The 21,159-nt window shown below is 38.9% G+C and overlaps 2 protein-coding genes across 2 annotated transcripts; one reads left to right on the plus strand and one right to left on the minus strand.

The window, feature by feature from the left end:
* Positions 1–2,110: 2,110 nt before the first annotated feature.
* Positions 2,111–9,785, minus strand: CCT5 (chaperonin containing TCP1 subunit 5). Its single transcript, XM_080583568.1, has 11 exons — positions 9,547–9,785; positions 9,110–9,170; positions 8,854–9,018; positions 8,157–8,355; positions 6,869–7,061; positions 5,980–6,129; positions 5,526–5,645; positions 4,882–5,067; positions 3,723–3,860; positions 3,334–3,514; positions 2,111–2,385 (listed from the first exon to the last, which is right to left on the minus strand). The coding sequence occupies exons 1-11, from the start codon at positions 9,649–9,651 to the stop codon at positions 2,258–2,260; spliced, it is 1,626 nt and encodes a 541-aa protein (XP_080439694.1). The 5' UTR covers positions 9,652–9,785; the 3' UTR covers positions 2,111–2,257.
* A 29-nt stretch (positions 9,786–9,814) lies between these two features.
* ATPSCKMT (ATP synthase c subunit lysine N-methyltransferase) lies at positions 9,815–19,428 on the plus strand. Its single transcript, XM_080583569.1, has 5 exons — positions 9,815–10,059; positions 10,439–10,722; positions 11,876–12,013; positions 13,075–13,125; positions 16,822–19,428. Exons 2-5 carry the CDS (start codon positions 10,441–10,443, stop codon positions 17,017–17,019), a joined length of 669 nt encoding a protein of 222 aa, XP_080439695.1. The 5' UTR covers positions 9,815–10,059; positions 10,439–10,440; the 3' UTR covers positions 17,020–19,428.
* The last annotated feature ends 1,731 nt before the right edge of the window (positions 19,429–21,159 follow it).

Consider the following 21,159-nt stretch of genomic DNA (forward strand, 5'->3'; position numbering starts at 1 on the left):
TTCATTTTTAGAATTTTGTCAGCATTTCAGCACTGCGCTTCAAAATTCCATACTAAGGTCTGGCTGAAGATTAATGTTTATATACAGAGCACAAAGACTTACTTCCTCAAGTCAGATTAACAAAAACACACGATCTTGCAATTCTTGGACTATTTTCCCTCTTGTTCTAGGGACTTCTCAATTAGGCAGTTTACTACAAACAAAATATGTTCCCAGGAATGAAAAAAAAAAATAAAAACACAACGTAAATCTGACCAGATTTCAACTCATATATCCTTAGAAACTACCAGCATAATGTGCTGCAGATCTTTTTGATAGCAGGAGCAATTCGGTGTTCATATAAAGTGTAGGCTCCAGGCTGCTGTGAACCAATTCCATACCCAACCTGTGGAGCATCGTCACAGCTTTCTCCCCTCTAGTGGCAGGGCTGCTTACAGAGCCCACCCTCCCTCTGGTCAGAACACCATACTCAGAACAAGAGAAGCAGCGTCCGGCACTGCTTTTCTTCTGGGCATCTCACATTTTAAATAGGTCACATCATCTAAGCCATGCCAAAAGACAATATAACTGAAAGAGGTGAAGCTTTGGAATAATTTGGTAATGGAATTCACCGTTACGGACAAGGACTTGAAGGGAAAAACTAACGAAACACAAATAACAAACCATTTTCTCACCTCCTTTCCATCCTATGTACAACCCCACCAGTACAATTAAACTACTCCCTTGGAAGTCCTAGCTATAGCCACATTCATTCAGTGCTACTGAGCAAAGTAAGAGATGGCTCTACACAAGCCAATAGATTTATGGGATTTTAGTCACAATTACAGCCATGAATCAATTTGAAGTGCCACACTTCAGCTGCAGCAAAACTGTTTAACTGTTCTGTTCGTTGATCTGTATGTAAATCAACCTATTTTGGAAAAGAACAATGATGAACAGAAGTTATGGTTGTCAGTTTCTAACAAATTAAAATAAAGCTTTGCAGGAATCTTCCTTAAATTGTTATGGAAATATACTTTATCATAACCAGCACTGGAACTTTCACACCATAAAAATCAAACTTCTCTAACCTTCCTCTACTGACACTCACTAAAGGATTTTGTTTCACTCAAGTGGTAATCATAACACAACTAGAACAGAACATGCTAGCTAACAGGGGCAAGAGAAGTAGTTTCATCTGTACTACCATAAAAAAAAACACCACCACACACACCAAAAACCTACGTGCTATTTCTGGTCTGCCACTTGCTTTTACTAGTAACTATACATGCAAAGATGCAAGGCAGCTTACAGGTAAATTTTACTCCTCCATTTTAAAATCATTTTTGGGACTTATGAAGTAAGTACACTTCCTCTTGGTAGTACAGGTAAGTTCTGGGAAGAAAAAAAAAAAAAAAGAACCAAACTCATGGCTGAACGCATATCCCCCTAAAAATACTCCCTGCATACCAATCAGGAATACACTAAATGTGAGTGGTAACGTGCCCATTCAAAGTTAAAGCATTCAGATAATTGGTTTGAAGATTCTGCAAGGATCCAAATAATCTTTTTTCCTAAACTCTTTCCTAAAACCTTTTTTTAGGATTTCCTGAACCCTGAACATCTAGATGTTCATTATTTGGTGTAGAACTGTTTATTTAGCTTGTTTCTTGTAATGTGATATTTGCACATGCCACCGTTCAAATGGCTCTAACACTGTAATTACTCAATGGCTGTCAAAACCTGGGAATGCAACAAGCACGGATTGCCTTGATACAAAAAAATTGTACTCAGTACCACTACTGAAAGCTGGAAGCATGTAATCTGGGTATTTTACACCGCCAAATTTAAAATTCATACTTGAGATTTTAAGAATTACTGGAGGCTACAATAATTTTCTGCTTCACTGAAGAGGGACAGAATAACTCTTAAAATGAAAATCTGCAGACTTTGCTCACAAGCAGATAAAGGAATTAGCTGCAGGAGCAACTGAAAAGGACCTACAAAATTCTATTAATGCATTATCCATGCTTTTTTTTCTTCCCCATACATTCAAGAAGTTTTTCCTAAGAACATTCACACCCCTCTAAGAAAAAATGCAATGATGCTTCCGAAACAGGTACTGAAACCATCAGTGCTAAATTGTGTTTTATTTCCAACAATTAGCCATTACAGTATCTGAAACAGTGTCCAAAATAAATAGCTGAAGATGAAGCATCAGAATACTACCGTCTTCGCTACTGCTGTGGCCCCCTTAATGTTTCTTGCTTTTCAACCTTTACTCTTCAGATTCTCCAGGCCTACGGATATCATCGATCTTCAAAATCATTCGAACGACCTGAGTCGCCAGAGAAATCTGTTGTTTCTTACCAATCAAGGTTTCTATAACATGTTGCTGTTTCATATCTGTAAGAGATGTGAAAGAATTACTAGCCTCCTCAAACCTAAACGTAACATTTAACCCTGATACTCATTTACTATGTAATTTTAAAGAAGATACTAAATTATTCTTGGCCACCAGTTAACAAATACTTTGTATAAACTTTAGTTTTAAGCCTGGGTTCTTCCCAAAGATCTTAGAACATTAAGATCAAACTCTTTTCCCCAATTAAGTCTTCCTCAATCATAACTTCACTTCCTGCACTGCCATATACAATATATTAGAAGCATCCTAGGGGCAGAGCGACCACAGAAAGCTGCTGTGCCATAATGCAGAAACATCTAATCAAGGAAGGGCTATGCATTACACGAACACAAGGCTTCGTGCTGTGTTCCAAAATGCACTGCCTGTTTTCCTGAAAGGAACATGAAAATAAGAATTTGAACAGTGTAAGTTCATCTGAAAACAGATTTTCATACACTGATTTCTTAGCCTTCACTTGCTTAGTATAGGTCTATATATGTGCATATAGCAGCGTGAACAAGACTACCTGAAGACATTTCCAACCTTTTGCGTTCTTCTTCACAAGTTGTTTCTCAAAACAACTGTTGGTAGGTCTGCACTGTAAACTGGATCACTAAAAATACAGTACTAAGAACACATCCCATTTTGGCCTCTTTGTGAGTAGTTTTTATTCCTGTTCCACCAGGTTAGCAGTATCTACAACTAGTCTTGCCACTTTTGGTTCAAGCAGTTACATGTTTTCTTCCTGTCAGACATCATGTCTCCCTCCACCCCCACTCCCATTTATTAGAATAAGGGAAAAGAGCTCATAACTGAAGTGACAGACATCTTATAAAAAAAAAAAAAGAATTAAAAGAAAAAAGGGGCTGGGGGCAAAATATAACCTTTTTCATTTTTTGAGGAAGAAAACCCTGTTATGGTCCTCTCCTTCTCCCCATTACATATCTTACCATTTGTTCCTTTCTGCAAACAATCGATGCCGAGAGCAGGATTATTTTCTTTCACTTGTCTAGCCCGTACTTCAGTCATAGTCTGTATTGGATTCATTCCGCTGTTCTCTGACAGGGCCATGGGGATTACCTCCAGGGCATCTGCAAAAGCTCTCATGGCATACTGTTCCAAAGATGGGCACTAGGAAAAGACATAAAAAGGTACTTGCAACAACTTTTCAAAGAGGGGAAGCAAAACTTTAACACTGGTTATCAGTGAATGTCAGGAAGTTCAGTAACATGCGTTTTTCTGGAAGCTCTTTGAAGCTTTTTGGAAACTCTTAAGATGGTCTTAATCCCTTTTTTCCCCACGGGAAATTAAAGAAAGTTGTAGAATGTTTCTTCCTTACCTTATCTGCTGCTTCACTGACTGCCAAGGCACAAGAAATTTCAGCTGCACCACCACCATACACAATACGGTTATCACGAACAAGATTCCGGATCACACATAATGCATCGTGAAGAGATCGCTTTGCTTCTTCAATGATCTGGAATTATAACACAGCACATACTTTACAGCACACAACTGACTGATATGAAGATGAATTTCCTAATATAGAAACAAAAACTGCAAATGAACTAAAGGATCTCTTCACTGCTTTACTGCTTCTATACTATACAATTTCAAAATATAGAGTGTTGGACTCCTATTAGCAGAGAAGGAATGAAAAATACACACCCAGACCAAAGCCACAAATGTAAATGCCAACATTATTTTCAGACTGCACTTTGTGCCAGCTCCCAACTCCAACAGATGTAGAAGGATTTAACAAGTTGTGCTAACCTTTCATGAAGCATTTTTGTTTTCTGAAAGAACTCTTTAGACTGGCACTTCAATTCTTTTCTTCCTGTTTTTCACTCAAAGTAGAGTTTGACCTATACTAAGTATAATTCCACACTAACAGTTCAATGACTAGATTAAGTAGGGAAGCATCAAAAATGGTCTCATTCTGTTCTTTTAAATTGTTTTAAATCAGAAATGACATACAGAAGCATAGAAAAACCTAATCTTGCAAAAATACTAATACATCTTTACTCATAAAAATGACCCTTCCATGAGAGAAAAAAAGAAGAGTGCCCACAAATAAAATTATTTCTTTATGAACTATATCATCTAATACTGAGAAAACGTAACATTTTCACTCAGAAATGTGGGATATGAATTTAATGTGTCTTAACAGTCACTGCTGCCTACAACCCCACTTCCCCCAAATTCTTCCACAGTGTGAAGTAAAATTTAGATAAAAATAATGGAAGAGTTAACGTGCTCTTATAGTATGAAAGAAACTACACATTCAACAACTGAGGCATCAAACATTAGTAACAAACTGCTGTGATCCAACCTGGCAGGCAGCTGAACAGCACACAGCCACTTGCTAACTGCAAGTGAACATCAGTGCAGTATCAACACTATTCTCATCCTCAATCCGAACACAGCATCACACCAGCTACTAGGAAGAAGATCAACTCTATCCCAGCCAAAACGAGGAAACGAACTAAGCATCTTACCATTTTATTTCCTCCTCTAATGAAAATGGTCACAGCTCTAGAATTCTGACACTGTTCAATGACGAGCATCCTGTCCTTTGTTGTTCCAAAGGAAATCTCTCGGACGATACCAGCAAACCCCAGCTTCTCTGGTGTGAGTTCACAGAAGCGAGGAACAATGCGCCCTCCAGTTGCAATGGCTATTAACTAAAATTAAACATCCATCAATTATTTTGAGAAGACCTGTCCGTAGTGCTTTAAATAACATTAAACTAGTGGAAATAATCTATCAAATGCCTCCAAAGTTACCTTCTCATTGCTTCAGTCAAAGGGCAGATTTCAGGCAATGCCTTTGTTTCTACAAACACTGAGACTGAAAGCAAAAGCACTCCCAGCCACATAAAATCTGTAACAGGCAATACGCACAGACACCAATAATAGACCATAATCCCATTCATCCTAGGCTCTTCCCACAGATCCCCAGTGATTTTGCTCCAATATTTACCAATATAACACCTTATTATGCAGTTCTAAATAAAAAGCCCACACTTTCAATTGGTACAGCAAACAAGCTGTACCAACAAGCATACAACAAGCTGGTTGTACAAAATGGCTGTATAACACCAGGACTGGTGCGAATCCCAGTTTCCGAAGATTTTACTTACTTCTATTTCAGGTCCACCAACCCAACGAACAGCAGGCAGCTCGTTCTGGAGCAGCAAGTGATTTGCCTCATCATCAAAACCCCACTGGCAAATAGCAAGGTTTGCACCAGTGTCTTTTATCTGAAAGCAACACACAACAACAAACTTCTGATCAGCACTAACACAAAAAGGAAGAAAAGTTTAATGGTTTTAATTCTGTATTTTTCAAAACAGAACTCTCTGAAGAAGGCATGTATCTGTGTAATTGGCACATACAGAAACGAAAGTACATTTCAAACTAGACTGTTATCTATTACTTCCATAAACTTAACTTTCATTCACAGCCTTACAATTCCTTGTATGCTGCCTTTTATCTGTATTAGTAGCTCATTTGCAGAAATAAATCAATGCACTATGCTGTTTTGTGCAAAGGCTATGAAAAATTACAGAACAGAAATAACGTTGAACACTCCACCTGTTTCACCATTTCTTCAAACTTCTCCTTCTCGTATTTCTGCAGTGCCTTGTAGTCTTCCACAGATGTGACATCAAGCTTATGCTTGGTTTTGGGCTTAGGTGGTTCGAATGGACAAGTAAGGATTGCAATTTTAGCATCTTTGAGCTCCTGTACATTAACATAAAAATAAAATAAAATCAAAAGGTTGCATTTTGACCACAGTAACGCCTCTTTCTTGTATTTGCACAATACACAGACGTTGTTAGAAAGGTAGAGACAGAAGGAACCTTTAAGATCACGTGACTCTTTCTGAAGTCAAACTAACTACACCCACACAATTCTATCAAAAATCTAACTAATTTAAAAGAAATTCCACAGCTTCAAGGCACTGTTTAAGCACTCAATCTTTACCAGCCATTTTAAGTATTAAATGATTAAACAAAAAAAAGAAAGAAAAAACTCCTACCCACAGTGATGATTGAAAATACTACTTCCACAGTGTTCCAAACAGGACAACACTCCAACTCATACAGCGTAACAGTACAAGCTTTGTGATACTGAGTTGCATTAAAAATGGGTACACTGACATTTGGTTCTCAATTCCAACACCGTTCTTCGCATTACTCTCTACAAATGATGACTTGCACTCTATGCTTGTCCTCACTAAGCTGTGCAGTAATTAGCTCCCCAATCATTTCTCAAGATTCTTGTGAATTCTAACTTGGTCGGGTCCAACAAAGAGTTTAACACTCCTCTTCCCTTCCTCTGTTGATACGTGAGTGAAACAACAAGCCAAACCACAGCGGTGTTTAAATGCTTCAATGCTAGAACGGCATTTTTGGTCTATTTCTATGCAGAATTACTTAAACTGTCACAGATGACAGACACATACAGAGTGTTCACTTACTTTAGGCATCTGCGGATGACTGAAATCTTTATCCACAATCACTCCTTTAACCAGCTGCGTATCTTCCAGTCTACCTCCCACTTTGCCTTGTACTTTGATCAGCTCAAAATCAACATCTTTACGTTCCATATCTGCTACTGTCAGTACAGCATTCACAGCAATTTCTGCCATTTGTCTGTGACAACGGTTAACTCTAAATTTAAAGAAAACACAAGGAGGTTGCATTAAATTTACACAGTTCAGAAGAAATAAATTTATTTTGTCAGTCTCAAATAGAATATATGTGTATATACACATTAGCGTTGCTAATAGCTTTTGTTTGCTGTATGAAGAGAGCGTGCTCTGCTCACTAGTTCACCTGAACGTGCCAAATATGACAGAAAACAGAGCACAGGATATAGCTTGTCTTCGCGAACACAGTCTCAAGACACAGATTTGAAACAAGCAAGGAGAACTAACTACTACTCAAAATACTCAAGTCCCAGAAACCACTGTTAAGACAGGTCTGCAAAGGAAGCTCTTACCATGTGTCATAAGATACTGTAATCATAAACTGCATTTTGCAAAAACAGGCCCACAGTAATTAAAAAAGAGAGATATCCATCTCCATATTTTTCTGTTTTAATTCTTGTGTCTTTCCTATAATTTTAGGTATGACCTCCACAATGATATCTTAAAAAGCTAATGCCTGAAGAGGGACAGACAAAAATTGTCCCAAGAAATATAACTGGGAAATGACACTGATGCTTATTTACTCCATACTACATAGCAAAAAAATGCTATAATGCAAATAGAAAGCAGAGTTTCATCCCTAAGATCTGAATTTATACTTGTAGAACCTGCAATGAGAAATGCACTTATGGAACCAATAACTATCCTACGAGTCTTATTGGGTAAAAAACAAAAAACAAAAAAACCCTAACATGTAGCTATTTTTAGAAAGTTTGCACTTGCTATGATGCAGAAATATTGAACAAAATAGGTACAATGAAATTTGATTTTGCAGCTGTTTAACTTCATGGCATTGCCCCTTTAGAAAACACGGGTTTCACAGTTTGTTATTCTGAGATGAGAGTCCATTGAGAAAGGAACCAAAATCAAAGAAACTTTAAAGAGCTTTCAGCAGCCACTCCAGTAACAAAAACAATTTAATAATTCATCAAAACATCAAGGATTTCTCCTTTCAGCTCTAAGTGTATCTATGGAAAATATAAGTAGTCAGAAATATTCACGTAGGTATGGGAAATATAAATATTTGCATATATTCTTTAAGTTTTTGTGAACTTACACTTTAGAGCCTAGTGTTGTCTTGGCCGTCTGGATCAGAGGCTCTGTGTTCTGTGGGTCAACTGGAAAGCTGTCGCTGATTTTGTCGAGATGCTCAATTGCAATGCGAGCTGCCTGCTCGTAACCATCCGCTATTCTGATGGGGTGAATACCACGGTCCAGCAACTGCTCAGCCTGTTCCAACAGTGCTCCAGCCAGAACTGTAAAATAAGATTTTAAATAATGTTTACTCTCCCACAGATGGAGGCCTCCTGTATTACACAGTATCAAAAACTTAAAAAGTATACCTTTAGATTTATTCTGCAGTATTTTAACAGTTTGAGGTTTATTAGGTAGTAACTTCAATAATAATAATACCACCAATGCTCTACTTACTGACTAAGAAGACTGCATTTAGACCATAAAAGCACAGGAGACAAGGTGAGACAGTAAGATCATTATGGAATAAAATTATGCAAAGAGTTCTGAAAGTAAAAAGAGGACTTCCAACACTAACTTCAAATGCAGCCATACTTGGAAAGAGACACAAAAGCATGTTTTGGATTAAAAAAACTCCTAACAGATGAACTGAAAAGAATACTGAATCAGTAAGTACTCTAAAAATGTGCTTCAGTAAAGCTACTTTCATCCGTGTTTTCTTAAGATAGCTTAAGAAACTTAACTAGAAATGCCAAGTTAAATGTAAGATCTTTTCTTACCAACGACTCCAGTAGTTCCATCCCCAATCTCATCATCCTGAGATTTAGACAGCTCCACCATGAGTTTGGCGATCTGGTGGTCCACATCCATCATATTCAGGATGGTAGCACCATCATTGGTTACTGTCACCTCACCATCTTTGTCCACCATCATTTTATCCAAGCCTAAAGAAAGACAAGCTCAGAACATGAGGCCAGAGCTGGAAACCCCTGAAAAAACAATTACTAAGGAGAAATAATTGAAGTGATTTATTACCGTTGGGCCCGAGGGATGTTTTCAGAGTATTTGCCACAGCCTTTGCTGCCATTATGTGAGACTATAAAAGAATAGAGAAGTTAAACAGTTATTGTGCATCCACAAATCGTAGTATTAAGCTAACAAATATAGAAAAAAGCTATTATATTGTGGTAGTAAGTATTGTAAATGTTATATTTTAAGTAGCAACACCCAACTATGACTGAAAACAGATCTACATACGCACATGGCTTTTATGCTAGGTATTTCCGAAGCCTCTCCGTCACCTGCAGAGCGGAGGCTTACAGCAGAAGAGCTCACTTGCACATTTAAGGCTTACAGATTAAAACCGAGGGCAAGGGCCGCCCCCGGCCGCGTGCGGCGGCCATCCCGCAGCGGGGCGATGCCCGCTCCCTCAGGCAGGGCCCCGCCGCCGGCTCCCGGGCCCGCCCGCTCACCTTGAGCGCCTCCAGCCCCATGAGGCGCGTCTTGCGCTCCTGGTCCTTGAGGATGAGGAAGGGCCGCCCATACTCATCAAACGCCAGCGTCCCCATGGCCGACATGGCTGCGGCGGCTCCCAACGGCGCCCAACGGCTCCCAACGGCCCCCAACCGCTCCCAACGGCCACCCGAGCACGAGCCGCGCCCGCCCTTGCACGCCGCGCCGTGACGCAACGCGCTCACCCGCCGGCGGCCCCGCGCCTGCGCAGAGCGCCTCGCCGCGACATATTTCACGGGGGGGAACTTATGTGGCGCTCGCGGCGGAGCTTTCTGGAAGCGGCTGGGGCTCCGGGCGCTGCGCGGCGCTCGCGGCCTCGTCCACCAGCGCGGCGCGGGGGGGGGTGGGGAATGCGATCACGCACAATTCGGACGCCAGGCGGGCCGCAGCGAGGTGGAGGGAAGAGAATAAGGAAGGACAGCCCCGCCGCCGAAGAGTGCCGTGTGGATCTTCTCTGCAGCGTGAGCAGAAAGGTGCTCGCCGCCTTCCCTCATCCCCCCCGCCGTAGTGGGGTGGTAGGGTCCTCCTCCATAAATAAGGCCGCTGAGGAGGGGGGGGGGCCCCTCATGGTGGGGGTCGAGGCAGGGGTTGGTTTGTGGATTGGGAAGTGGAAAGCGTCTTCTTGCTTTTTTCCCTTTTTCGTCATGAACAATAAACCTAATACCTTACCTTCTTGTATACAATAATTTAGCTTTTTATTTAACTTTTTTAAGTCCTAGGAATCAACTGAAGTGTTAAAGCACCCCCTCCTTGTGTTAACACCTGTCACGTTATGTCCTGTTTCGCCCATTAACCAACCAATTGGTAAAGCCACTTGTTTGATAAAATTACCCTGTTAATCTTTGTGTGTAGGTATGGCGTCCAAAGCACTGGTGACCGAGAGCCCCGCTGCACTCGTGCAAGGAAGCCCTGAGGAGCGCACTAAGAGGAGGCAGTGGGGGCTGCTGGCGACGGGCGCTGTTGGCGGGGTGCTGGTGGCCCTGTACGCTGTGGTCACCCCCTTCCTGGCCCCAGCTCTCAGGAAGGTCTGTCTGCCCTTCGTTCCTGCCACCTCAACGCAGATCGAGAATGTCCTGAAAATGTTGCAGGGCAGAAGCGGCTCTCTAGCTGACATTGGTAGCGGGGATGGCCGTGTTGTAAGTTACAAACATCTCCTACCTTCTCTACCTCAGAAAAGTGGCAAATACTCTACCCCTGGCCTGTTTTCTCATATTTACAAATGTTTTTCTTCACATCCATTTTTTTTTAACCGAGCTTTATGCAAAGGCACAAGCCTGAGAATGGTTTACGTTTAGTTTAGGTGAAGAATCGATACTTTTGTTCCAGCCTTACTCTCAGCTTGACAAAGTAGCGTCCCAAATCATAACCTCATCTTGTTGCTTGGGAGGCTGTTTGAGATGTTGTATTAAGAAATTTGTACTTCTTCCTGATTCTGCCTTGCCTGTTCTGCAATTCATAGCTGATGAGGCTTTTCCTGATTAAAACTTGGCAGTAGCCTTTTAAATTATGTCTCAGTCCTAGATTTTCATATTTCTAAAAATTACTACGCTGTTTTGGTTTGAAGTTTCCTTAAAAAAACAAATAAGTATGCTTCGATTTAGTTAGAAGACATTTTCTATATGGGTTAATGATTCTGAATATTAAGGTCTGATTTGAGGGAATATACTTGATGCATTTTGTTAACTGAGTTACCTGTTGCCTTTTCAAAATGACGTGAAGTTTAGCATTAGATAAAAGCTACACTTTGAGGTTTGCTCTGTGATTTTTCATTTTTTTATTTTTATGGATGTCAACAGATTGTTTTCACAGTCTTTCCATTGATAGGTCATTTTGGCTTTGATGCAGGGATCTTTCAAGTGCCTTACCCTTCACTGCTTCTCAACTAGGTTGAATGCTCTAATTCTGAGCATATCTGCTTGTGTGTTTTACTGTCCCCAGGGTCAGTTTTGGTACTCTTGAATTCTAAGGTAGTGTCATGAATATGTTAAATTAAACTTTTATGTGAGTCATAGACATAGTACAAGCTTACAGCTTTGTCCTGTGAATATTTAAGTGGTTAATTTTGTTTGTATGAATATCAATTTCAACAGAACTAGGCACAATAGTAAAATATAATCTGAATTTTTGTTTGCTATACTACCATTCTGTTAGGAATTAAAATCTGATTACTTGCAAAAGTGCATTCCTTTGACTTATAAATAAAACTCTGTCCTTTTTCCTGTTTGGATGAATATACTTTTTAGCACTCTCTCTCTGTTTTTAAGTGAAGATTTCTTCTCTTCCTTGTAGGTGATAGCAGCTGCCAAAATGGGATTCAAAGCTGTTGGTTATGAATTAAATCCCTGGCTAGTCTGGTACTCCAGATACCGTGCCTGGAGAGATGGGGTACATCACAACACCAAATTCTATATTTCAGACTTGTGGAAGGTAGGTGGTGGAATACCTAAGGATGAATCTGGGATGTCTGGGAGATTTCCGTAATTTGGAGATACTTTCCTGGAAGAACTAGATTTCTATCTGGCCACAAGATGCTGTATTGGGCTTTGAGAAGAGTGCTTACACCATAGAAACAAGGCTCACTGCACAATACAATGCTTTGCTGGTTTTGTGCTGTGGTGATGTGCTGTGCTTTTCCAGTACAGATTTCGTTAGCGTCTACATCGTACTTTTGCCAGTTGAATGATGTGGGCTGCTGTAATGTCAGGTTTCACTGAGAGCTCCTTCTGTGCAGTCAGTAACAAGACTCTTGTTCACCTAATGTGCAAGAATACCATCTTGTGATATTTCGTTAGATGTGTGTTCTTCTGTAGCTGTGCAGTGTGTTACCTGATTCTTAGTGTTGCTTTAAGCAAGTTACACAATTGTATTTTTTTCAGTGTGCATTCATTTGAATGAAAATTGCATCTTTAACGAGACTTATTTTTTGTGATATTTATGTTTGTCTCCCCCCAGCTATTCCCATCAGTCTTTTTTCTTTAAGTAGCATTTTGTAATGAGTAAAGTGGATACAAGGAATTTTGGTAAAAAGTGTGAATATACTCTCTTTTATCTTTGTTCAGGATAGGTCGGTTGGAAAACTGGGCATTGACTAGAAGAACCCAGGCATTGCAATGGGAAGCTTCTATAACTAACATTTAAAAAGATGGGGCAAACTTAAAGCATATCTTATGTTAACATATATAGGAGTTGTGGAAAAGCATAGCAGTGAATAAAATCATACAGTGTTTTCTAAATTGATTTTCTTTGTGCTCCTGGAATTGGTGCCATATTCTTGACCAGACAGTAGTCTTCTGCTACTCAGCAGCATAAAGTTGTCTGTATGTGGAAATTTGTGTGATGAATACTTGATACAGGATCTCCTTTCTTATTTGTGGTCTAAATCCCTGTTCAAAGGAGTGTAGTTAGAGGGTTCAGGAGAGAATGCTGAGAACTTCTTCAATTATAAATGCTTATTTCTTTAAGACTTTTTCTTTTTTTCTTTCTTTCAGGTTTCTTTTTCCCATTATACAAATGTTGTTATTTTTGGGGTACCTCAAATGGTAAGTTTAATATTTTCGCACAGTTATTTTAATACCAAGATACTAATCTGCAAAATAAATCAACCTACAAAATGTCGAAGGTAGTACTAATAATATTTGGATATTTCATTGTTGGTTATTAACGTCCACGATAAAACCTGGTGAAACTTGTGACAGGGTGCAGACTGGAGCTCTAAAAGCATTGGCGGGGGTGGTAGAGTTGTATTTACTATCAATTAGTGAAGTTCAGAATCAAAATGAAAACTGCTGTGCTTAAGTTGCTTTGAGAAGGTGATAGATCGATTCTTGAAAATTTCAGGTTTTCATACTGGGAAAAAAAAAGGGATGTTTGCAGGGAGAGGATAGAGTAAGAAACTGGCTACAACTGCTTTTCTGTGAAGTCATCAGTGGAAGTTGCTGAACTTCTGTTAGATTATCTAAAAATAGGATGACCTCAAATTAGGCTAGTATCTAGTATTCTGAAATAATTCCTTGCTCATATTAGACTGTGAGGGTTTTAGGAAGGAAGACAAACACTTCAAGTGTAATTGCTAGAGAACAAGTGTACAAATCCTTTGCTTTTTAGGAGGGCTTTGCAGCTTATGTTCATCATGTCCCTGGTGAAAATGGGTTCTTCAAAATTGCTGTAGATATTATTGCTTAGAGATTATTTTGGTATCTTAGACAAATTCGGTCAGGACTTACTTTTACTTTGACTTTCGGCTTTATCTAGTTTTTCTCTTTTTTACTACAAAAGAGTAAAATAATATTTGCTATATTTATCATTAGAACCTTCTATATAGGTTGAATGCATATGGAGAAGTGAAATGGAAATAAATAAATGCTTCCGTACTGCTGCTTTTTTAATTTTTTTTTTTTTTGCTAGGGCAGATGTGGGATGAAGTGGAGTGAAGAGCTTTATGTGATGCTATACTGTGCAATATGCATTGATAAATATTTTTGTAGTGGTTAACAGGAAGACGCAACAAGAAGCATAATGATGTTTCCTTACTCTCTGATTTTTCCTTTAGCAGCATTGGAATTAAATACCTACTTCAGATTCACATTGCAACTCGTGGTGAGAACTGAAGTGAAAATCCTTTTTTTTTTTTCTACTTTTCTGGTGGTGTATTAGCGAGAGCTGTTACAGTGCTCATGCTGCACACGTTCCAGGTTTGAATGCTGCGAGTTCTCTGGGCTGAATTCCAGGAGGGGGCAGTATAAAGATTTGAATCTGCAGTCACAAATTCTGCAGTTGCACCAAGGGCAGAAGTGCAGGTGAAGAACGATATTTCAGTAAACTAAACAAATGCCCTGGGAGAATGTGAGCGTGATTAGTTGAAATACTGGCTGACTTTTAAAATTAGCTAATTTACCCTATTTTTGTACTACTATGATAGAAAGACTACCTATTAGTCTCGGAATAACTTCAGTAAATTCAGCAAATATTAGGCTTAATTCTTCCAATAAAATACTGTCATAAATGTAACAGACCCAACCGTAGGAACTACAGCGTTTCCTGAGAATTAATTTGCTCATAATGTTCTTTAAATTTACTCTCTAAGATGTGAATGGTTAGTCTCCTGAATGACTAAATTGATTTTCTAGAAACTCTTAATGCATTTTCTCTTTTTTTTTTTTTTTTTTTTTTGACTGAGGGCAATACATGTCTTTAGCTTTTATAGTAATAGTGGTCTGATTTGATGCTGTCACACTGTGCTTTTATTTCACATCCAAGATTAGCTAACAGAACTGGGACATATTGATCTTCAGCGAAGACTGTGAGACCCCTCTGTCTTGCAAGCATCTGGGGGAAGATGTGTTTATCAATGAGTCATTGCAGAGAGACTTTTGCTTGCTCGGGGTGGGATGACAGAATTTTTACCAGGTGTTCATGTTCACAACTGCAGCTGAATTTTAACTAAATATGTCGTGTACAAAAGTTTTTACTAAACTGTTTATCTATACAGATGTAACAAATAAAATCTGAATGATATAAAATACAATATAATTATAACACCTAATGTTACTGAGAGGTTTAGCTAAAGACTACTTTGGGTTTGGTTCAAGAATGCAATTCTTTTTGGCTGAGCTATTAATGAAATTTTCTAATTTGAGACATGAGATACCACTGTTTTTCATCATTACTCATTAAAGGTTAGGCTAGGTCCATGTTTGTGGACTGTATTAATTACCATAACAACTTAGTCCTGTCTCTTCTGGAGTATTAGTTCAATTTGAGATGAGAAATTGGTTATATTTTTCTCATTTATTTAAGGTACAGTAGCAAAATTTTTAAAAGCATTTGCTGTATGGACTAAATCAGAGCACAGAATGCTTAAAGGCATTCATAGATCTAATATAGCCACGAGTTACCTCTGAATAATTTTGCTAAAATATGCCATTGTAAGCTTAAATTTAGCTATAGTGGGATGGTACATCAAAGGTAGGCCCCGTGTGTATGTGAGAGTTGAAGTTAGCTTTAGCCTTTGAAAATGTTTTCTAAAGCCAGTCTTGTTTTCTAATGTGTTCTGTATTTTTTTGGTTTGAAATTTTTGTTTATCTTGTGTCTGACTTAAGTTGAACTGTGTTTGTAGATAACTGCTATCCTTTTAACCTTTTAATAGCTAAATGCTATGCCACAATATCAAAGTAAAAATATTTTAATTTTGGCGCTCGCTGCTATAATTACTCACTGAGATAGATATCATTTGTCAGAAGGAATTCCAAATGAATGTGCAGTGATCGACTTAAGCATAACACCTGATTTTTGCAAAGGACAGAAATGGGTAGATCTATGTATGCAGCGTCCTCCCAGCCCCCAGTATAATAGCAGTCTGGGGGCTGGGAAGAAAACAGATGTGTTAATTCATTTCTCACTTAATCCATAGAGGATTTTTTGTCATATTTATTGGAGATAAAGTACCTGGGCAGAGTGTTGCTCTGTTCTGGAGGGGTAATGATATTTCCTGTAGCAGAAATTGAGCTGATATAAATGCCAGTGTAGGAAAGTTGTACGGAGCAGGTCTTCAGCCAAGGCAAGCTGTATGGTGGTTTATGCTGTTTCATACTGTGCTGTGCGGGGACTTTGGTGTGTGTGTGTGTGTGTGTCTGTGTTAATAGTCTGGAGCCAGCAAAGCTCAATTTCAATGCTGTTTACCACACCAGTACTTTGCCATACAGTGAGAGCAGAATGCTTGCATTGGTTTGCTGACCACACGTGGGGTTCCAAGATCCATCTTGGGGATAGACTGGAAAACATGAGAGGCATTGGCCTTTGAATATCACGCAACTTGAGGTGTTACAAATAGTATAAATTTGGGATGCTAAACTCTAATTCTCTGCAGAGAAGAACCTGACTGAAGAAAATCATGAATTAGAACATGCAAAGTCTTGTTCTTAATGTGACCTTAATGTGGTCGTGTGTTTGTGTATTTTTTTTTTAACTAAAGATTTAACTATTTTTTTTTTTAGTTTATTTATTTTAATAACTTAGTTACAGTTTCCTTGATCTCACTGGTCAGGGCACAATAACCATTTTCTAGTTTAGATACTCTTTGTCAATGCATCAAATCAGAGTGTATATCAGGAATACTTTCTATTTTTTTTCCAATATTCCTAAAACTTTGCACTTGTCTTTGACACTTAAATTAGAGAATATTTCTGTTTTGTACTGTTTCTGAAAGGTTTTGTTTTTTTTTTTTCGCTTCTCTACAGATGCCACAGTTGGAGAAGAAGCTCAAAGAAGAGCTTGAATCTAATGCCAGAATCATCGCCTGTCGTTTTCCTTTCCCTTGCTGGATCCCAGATCATACTACAGGAGAGGGAATAGACACTGTTTGGGCCTATGATTTGAAATGTCCTAGAGGAAGTGAAAGAAAAAGCTTGGAAACAACACCAGCAACAGAATCTTAAACATCTAATATGTTCATGTACTGAATTTTTCAGCTTTGACTTCACTGGTTGGAAGATGAGATTAACATGAAATAGAGATGTGATATTGAGGTGTATATCCTCTAAAATAACTGAAGTACATTGGTTATCTGAAAACACAAAAAGGTTTGGTTAAAGGACTTAATGTGTTTAGTAAAAAGTATTGAAAAGTGTTAATAGAATCAGAAAACTTTAATATGGAAAATGAGATAAAACAGGGTTCAGTACTGTTACGTGAACCATGTGTGAGTTCAAATGCTCAAATTGGCTAGCCTAAAACCAGAGGTCATTTGGTCCAAGCCCCCTGCTCAGGCAGGGCCACCTGGAGCCAGTTGCCCAGGTCTGTGTCAGACAGCTTCTGAGTATCTCCAAGGAGAAAGCCTTCACTGCATAGTGACTATGTAAGTTTGTCAGACCTCTGCACAAGTGCTGTCTGGAGATCTAAGCTAGAACAAGTTAGGGAGTTGCCACCTGGACTGCTAGGCAGTTGTTACCATACCTAAAATTCGCTCAGGCCAAGAGAAGCACAGAAATGCTGCTCTTGGCTCAACACAAAGCCTGTGACGTTTCATTAGCAGTTACAAAACCATGTTTCTTGGGCGTACAGTATCTGATTTGAAGAGAAGTTGGTTGAGTCACCTTCCCCGGAGGTCTTTAAAAGACGTTCAGATGTAGAGCTTAGTGATATGGTTTAGTGGAGGACTTGTTAGTGTCAGGTCAGAGGTTGGACGCGGTGATCTTGGAGGTCTCTTCCAACCTAGATGATTCTGTGATTCTGTTGTTTGGAATGTGTAGTCTACAGGTATACTTGTACTCAAACTTTTTCATGTGTGTGTGGGAGGGGAGGAGGAAGGAGAATGTAAAATAAAATCCTCACTGAGGAGATGATATGGTGCAGTGGAATGTTTTTCTCCTTATACTGTATACAAAACAGGAGAAGAAGGTGGCAGATGTATCCTCAGGAGTCTGCAAAAGGAGAGATGATTTCAGCCTCACATAGGGCAAGGCACAGCTATGAACACTGGGACTGTATGTCTTGAAGAACACTGATTACTAGTAAACCATCTTTTACAGCATTTCACTGCGGTGTAGCATAGTGGATCTTGTAAAACTACACTAAGCTCTTTCCACCATGATTTAAGAGTTTTATAAATACTACGCAATGATAGGACTGGGCTACAGTGGCTTATCTAAATGTCTGCACTTAATTTAATATCCCAAGGCCATAAAACTGGAATCTTGGACAAAGGAAGTCTGAAATTATTTCCACTAAAAAGATGGTACAAAGGGAATGTTGGCTAACTAAACCAAGAGTCCTTCCCTGAATGTTTATAAAGGAGAAGAGGCAACAGATTTTGGTAAACTAACTTGTGACTCATCTGCCATGCAGTGCTTTCAGCCAAGTTTCTACTGCTTGCTTTTACTAACGGTCACTAAAGTTAGTTTGCAAGGAATGAAGTAGATACTTGTTTGGCTATATATTTGTCTATTGCATTATCAGTTATTTGCCTTTTAAAAAGTAAATCTGAATTTCTGAATTTTACATTTAAAGACTTTGGAGTGGGCTTCTTACTTACCACCTATGGCTCCAGAAATACTTGTTGAGGAGGGCGAGATAAGGAATTAATGACTTGATGGCCTGAGCTTTAGGAACACTAAGTGCTGTTTGCAAGGCAAGGAGAAATTTATGATGGCTCTTAAAGTGAAGCAGAGGGCTGTTTCTTACTCTGGACATTTACCTTTTGTTAAGTGTCTACACTGAAGTATACAGTGGTCCATAGTTTTTTATTCCTTATTACATAGAGGAATGCAATGTGTTTCCTGTTTCCATGGCTGAAGTGTGAAGCAGAAAGCAAACTACTCTGATTTACAGAGGGGGATTGGGAAAGCGCTTTTTGTCATGTCATCCTCAATTTTCCTGATCACTTGTGTTGGTATTTAATCAAGGAAACTATCAAATGAGCACAACTGTGGCTTAAGTTACCACAGTATGGATTATTATGTTGATACATTTCCAATTGCTCAGGTGATTATGATTTCATTGATGTGCTACTTCAAAGTACATATTTGTTACTTATGGAAACCAAGAAAGCCGTAGAGAACTGGCTTAATTAAATTACAGCACAAGTCTGAAGCCACAAGAAGGAAACCCCCAAGCTACACTGCTGTTCAATACCGAAGTAATTCAGATACTCAGAAAAAAAACAGTAGTTTATCTTTGTTTACATCTTCTAGTAGAATCACTTGACTTTTGGGAGCTACTTGTTTTATCCCTTCCGTGTGCTGCCAGATCTTAGCACAAAAGCTGCTGCATCTCTGAGTGAGTAATGCTTTCCTGAAATCCTGTAGAATTTGATCTGTTTGAAAATAAAATGGGTCGGCGTTCTTTTGGACTCAGACTTTCAAATTATTTTTAATCTGTTCTTTGAGGCACGTCGTGTCCCCACGGGCTTTGTGGTGCAAGATCAGTTGCACTAATGCTCCTATTACATAATCTTGTAGTTTTCTATTTGACATGAATTGACTTTCTAGAGAGAAGGACAGTGGTATGGTTTCAAGAGAGCCATCTGATATACAGGTCGCTCAGTATGTACTGCACAGTCGGTATAGCTACACAAGTCTCAGCTAAGCTTGTCCAGATTTGTCTGTGAAATGTGCACATATTTTATGAGCTTTGGGCATTTCTGTATTAGTAGGTATATTGAAGTTCTTGACTTACCCTCTGGAGTCTGATTATATGCTGTCATTTAATCTAATGCTACTCCGAGGAAGCTAATCCTCTGTCTCTGTGCTGCTGTTTGTTTGTGACTCATGAGTTTTAGCCAGGTAAGAAGATGAGGAATCAAATTTCAAATACACTACCACATTCCACAAGGCCGCTTGAATGAGTATGATTGGTGTGAAAACACTTCCAGAGCTCAGGCTTAGGGAAGGTCTTTAATGAAGGACACATCTCATGAGGTGCCAGAGATCTCCCAAATTCTGCTTCTTTTGTCTTAGCATAGACTTTTGTCATGCATGTAAGCTTTAAAAAATATTGCCATCACAATACCATTCTGAGATCCAAGGAGGAAGTAAGCAGAGGTAGCATCTTGTTCATCTTCTATGTTTTGAAGTATGGGGAGAAAAGAGGAAGGGTGTCTCACAGCCCAAGTATGGCAGTTTGAACTACTTCAAAAGCAGTTTGACAGACTTGCATCTTAGCTCTGTGTATTTCTCATTGGATGGATGCATCCTTATTAAGAATAGGCCGTGATGAAATGAGAGTCAGAAATGAGTTAGTCTGATACCACGATGCTTGAATGAACAATAATTCTTCACAGATCACCTCAGGCTTCTCTAGTTTGTTTTTATGATGGTTTGCAAATAGTGAAGCATTATTCAAGAAGCCATGAATCCTTCAGGTTCATGATTGAAGAGGGCAGTCTAACATCAGATTTAATGACAAGAAATTCTGATTGGAGTTATTTTTCCTTTAGTCTTCCAAAATTTGCATATCTCTAGTTTTGTAAAGTAACCACAATTTGTTTTTTAGAAGTAACGTGTTTCTGCCAGAATAGTTCTTGAAATCTTGATTAGAAAATGTGGCCTCTGTGTTTAAATGTTAAAAATCACCCCAAGTGTGAAAGCTGCAACATAAGTATTTTCAGTATTTTTCTTTGTATGATAATCTTTCTACTCATCCTTATGTGCTTTACTGAGGGAGACTTTTACATGGTTAGTTACCAGTGTTTTCTGCACTCTGTTTTCTCCTATTTACCTCTTATTTCAGCATTTGTTTTTATTTCTTGTACTGTCTTTTACAGTTTTGACTATTTGTCTTCATAAATTCATCACAGCTTCTCATTTCCTTTCATTTTCTGTAAACTGGTTGCCTTTTTCCAGCAAACCTTGCAGAAATACTAAATATATTGCAGGAACGTCCTCTTTCTCTGTAACTTTTTAACATGTATTTAACTAACCCACTTGATTTATTTAGCTGTCTGTATGCTGACATAGCATGATTTTTGTTTCCAGTAAATGAAAGAAAAACACACCCATCCATATGGTATTAGACTGAAAAACAGCCTCAGTCTACAACAGTTCTGGACATTTAGTAGTTTTAAGTACTTAATTTAGCAT

This window comes from Anser brachyrhynchus, assembly GCF_964034855.1.
Source record: "Anser brachyrhynchus genome assembly, chromosome: 2".
Lineage (NCBI taxonomy): Eukaryota > Metazoa > Chordata > Aves > Anseriformes > Anatidae > Anser > Anser brachyrhynchus.